This window comes from Penaeus monodon, chromosome 22 (genome assembly GCF_015228065.2).
Source record: "Penaeus monodon isolate SGIC_2016 chromosome 22, NSTDA_Pmon_1, whole genome shotgun sequence".
Classification (NCBI taxonomy): domain Eukaryota; kingdom Metazoa; phylum Arthropoda; class Malacostraca; order Decapoda; family Penaeidae; genus Penaeus; species Penaeus monodon.
The window spans coordinates 8,126,855-8,128,282 of NC_051407.1; the positions used below are offsets into that span (position 1 = coordinate 8,126,855).

The following is a 1,428-nucleotide window of genomic DNA, read 5'->3' on the forward strand; positions in this document are numbered from 1 at the left end:
GATAATAATAATATCTGTTACTCCCAAAAACTCCCATATAAAATAAGAAATTAAAAAAAGTAACAAATGATAGTAAGTATTTTATTTATATCAGACTAATTAGTCTATTTTCAATCATCGCACTGTAACTTCAGACTTTTCTGCTTTTACTTAGGGAAATATATGCACACTTTTCTTTTTAATTTTATAAACTTTATTCAGCTGTACTTATAAACACACCAACAGGTATCATAAATGAAAAATAGATAACAATTTGTTGACTTGAAAACGAGTCTCATTTATCCTAAGGGCTGTTGTAGAGTTTTGATGGACTGCCACCATTAGCACTAAAAGAACCGCTTCCTCCATTTCCACCAACAAATTCAACTCCTCCAAATCCTCCATTAATTCCTGCTCCATTGCTTCCAAAATCAGCTCCTCCGATGCCGGCTCCCTCACCGCCGCCCAATGCAACCACGTCGTCGCCAAAGCCGCCAGCACCAGTGCCTCCGATAACTGCACCACCGGCTGCACTGGCAGCGCTGAGAGCAGTCTCAAGATCTACTCCGAGAGGAAGGGTTGGATTTTCTCCTTCTTGGTAGTTAACGAAATAGATTTCTGGATCAGTGGCTGGAGCAGGCGCGACCTCGATCACTTGCTGAGCTTCTTCTTCTTGTTTATTTAAAACGTAAACAGCACTTGTTTGCTTAGGTGGAGGGACAATGATGGGTTCGGGGGGTGGGGCAGCTTCTGGGATGCTTACAAATAGGATATTGTGCTCTACCTTGGGTGGTGGCACACTCGGAGGTGGACCGCCTGGGCCCTCAGGTACTTCAGGGGCATCATATAAGTACACTTTTCTAGTAATAACAGGAGTTACACAAGAACCATCCACGTGTAGGATTTGGCCATCCTGACAACCACCAACAGGACCTCCAACTTCACCTGCTCCGCCATCACCAATTCCACCTGCAGCACCGTCTACAGATCCTCCATGTGAGAGTCCACCTCCAGATGGTGTGCCTAGATTGTAGCCTTGGGGCAGTGCGAAGGCTACTGTTGCTAACGAAAGTAGTGTCTGAAAAGAAAAGAGTTGATTAATAAAATTCTAGCAGGATAAAGAACCCAAAAATTATTATTTAAATTTCACTTACAATGAACGAATTATAATCTGTCCAAAAAGCAATGCTACCGAACCCTCACTCTTGATTTAAGTATCCATATTTCTTATATGATAAATCTTACCAAGAGCTTCATGATTAGTGATGCCCCCTGTAAATATCCATCGTCTTTTATAGTTCCCCCGCTCTAGAATGAGCTCTTGCCCTTCTCTACCCTGAATTTTATTCCACTCACCCGGAGCTTGTCAGTGGAACACTTGTGTAACCCCTTTCGTTTGTGAGCATAGTAAGGGGTAGCCAAATGCTATAGCTACATGGGAAGAAGGAT

General features: G+C 42.7%; 1 protein-coding gene across 1 annotated transcript in view; it reads right to left on the reverse strand.

Moving 5' to 3' along the window:
* Nucleotides 1-348, reverse strand: part of LOC119586896 (glycine-rich cell wall structural protein-like) — an 8,753-nt gene extending 8,405 nt beyond the window's left edge. Inside the window, exon 1 of the mRNA XM_037935634.1 lies at nt 328-348. Coding sequence (XP_037791562.1) covers nt 328-348 — 21 coding nt within the window. The remainder of the gene's footprint in view (nt 1-327) is intronic.
* Between the last annotated feature and the right edge of the window lie 1,080 nt (nt 349-1,428).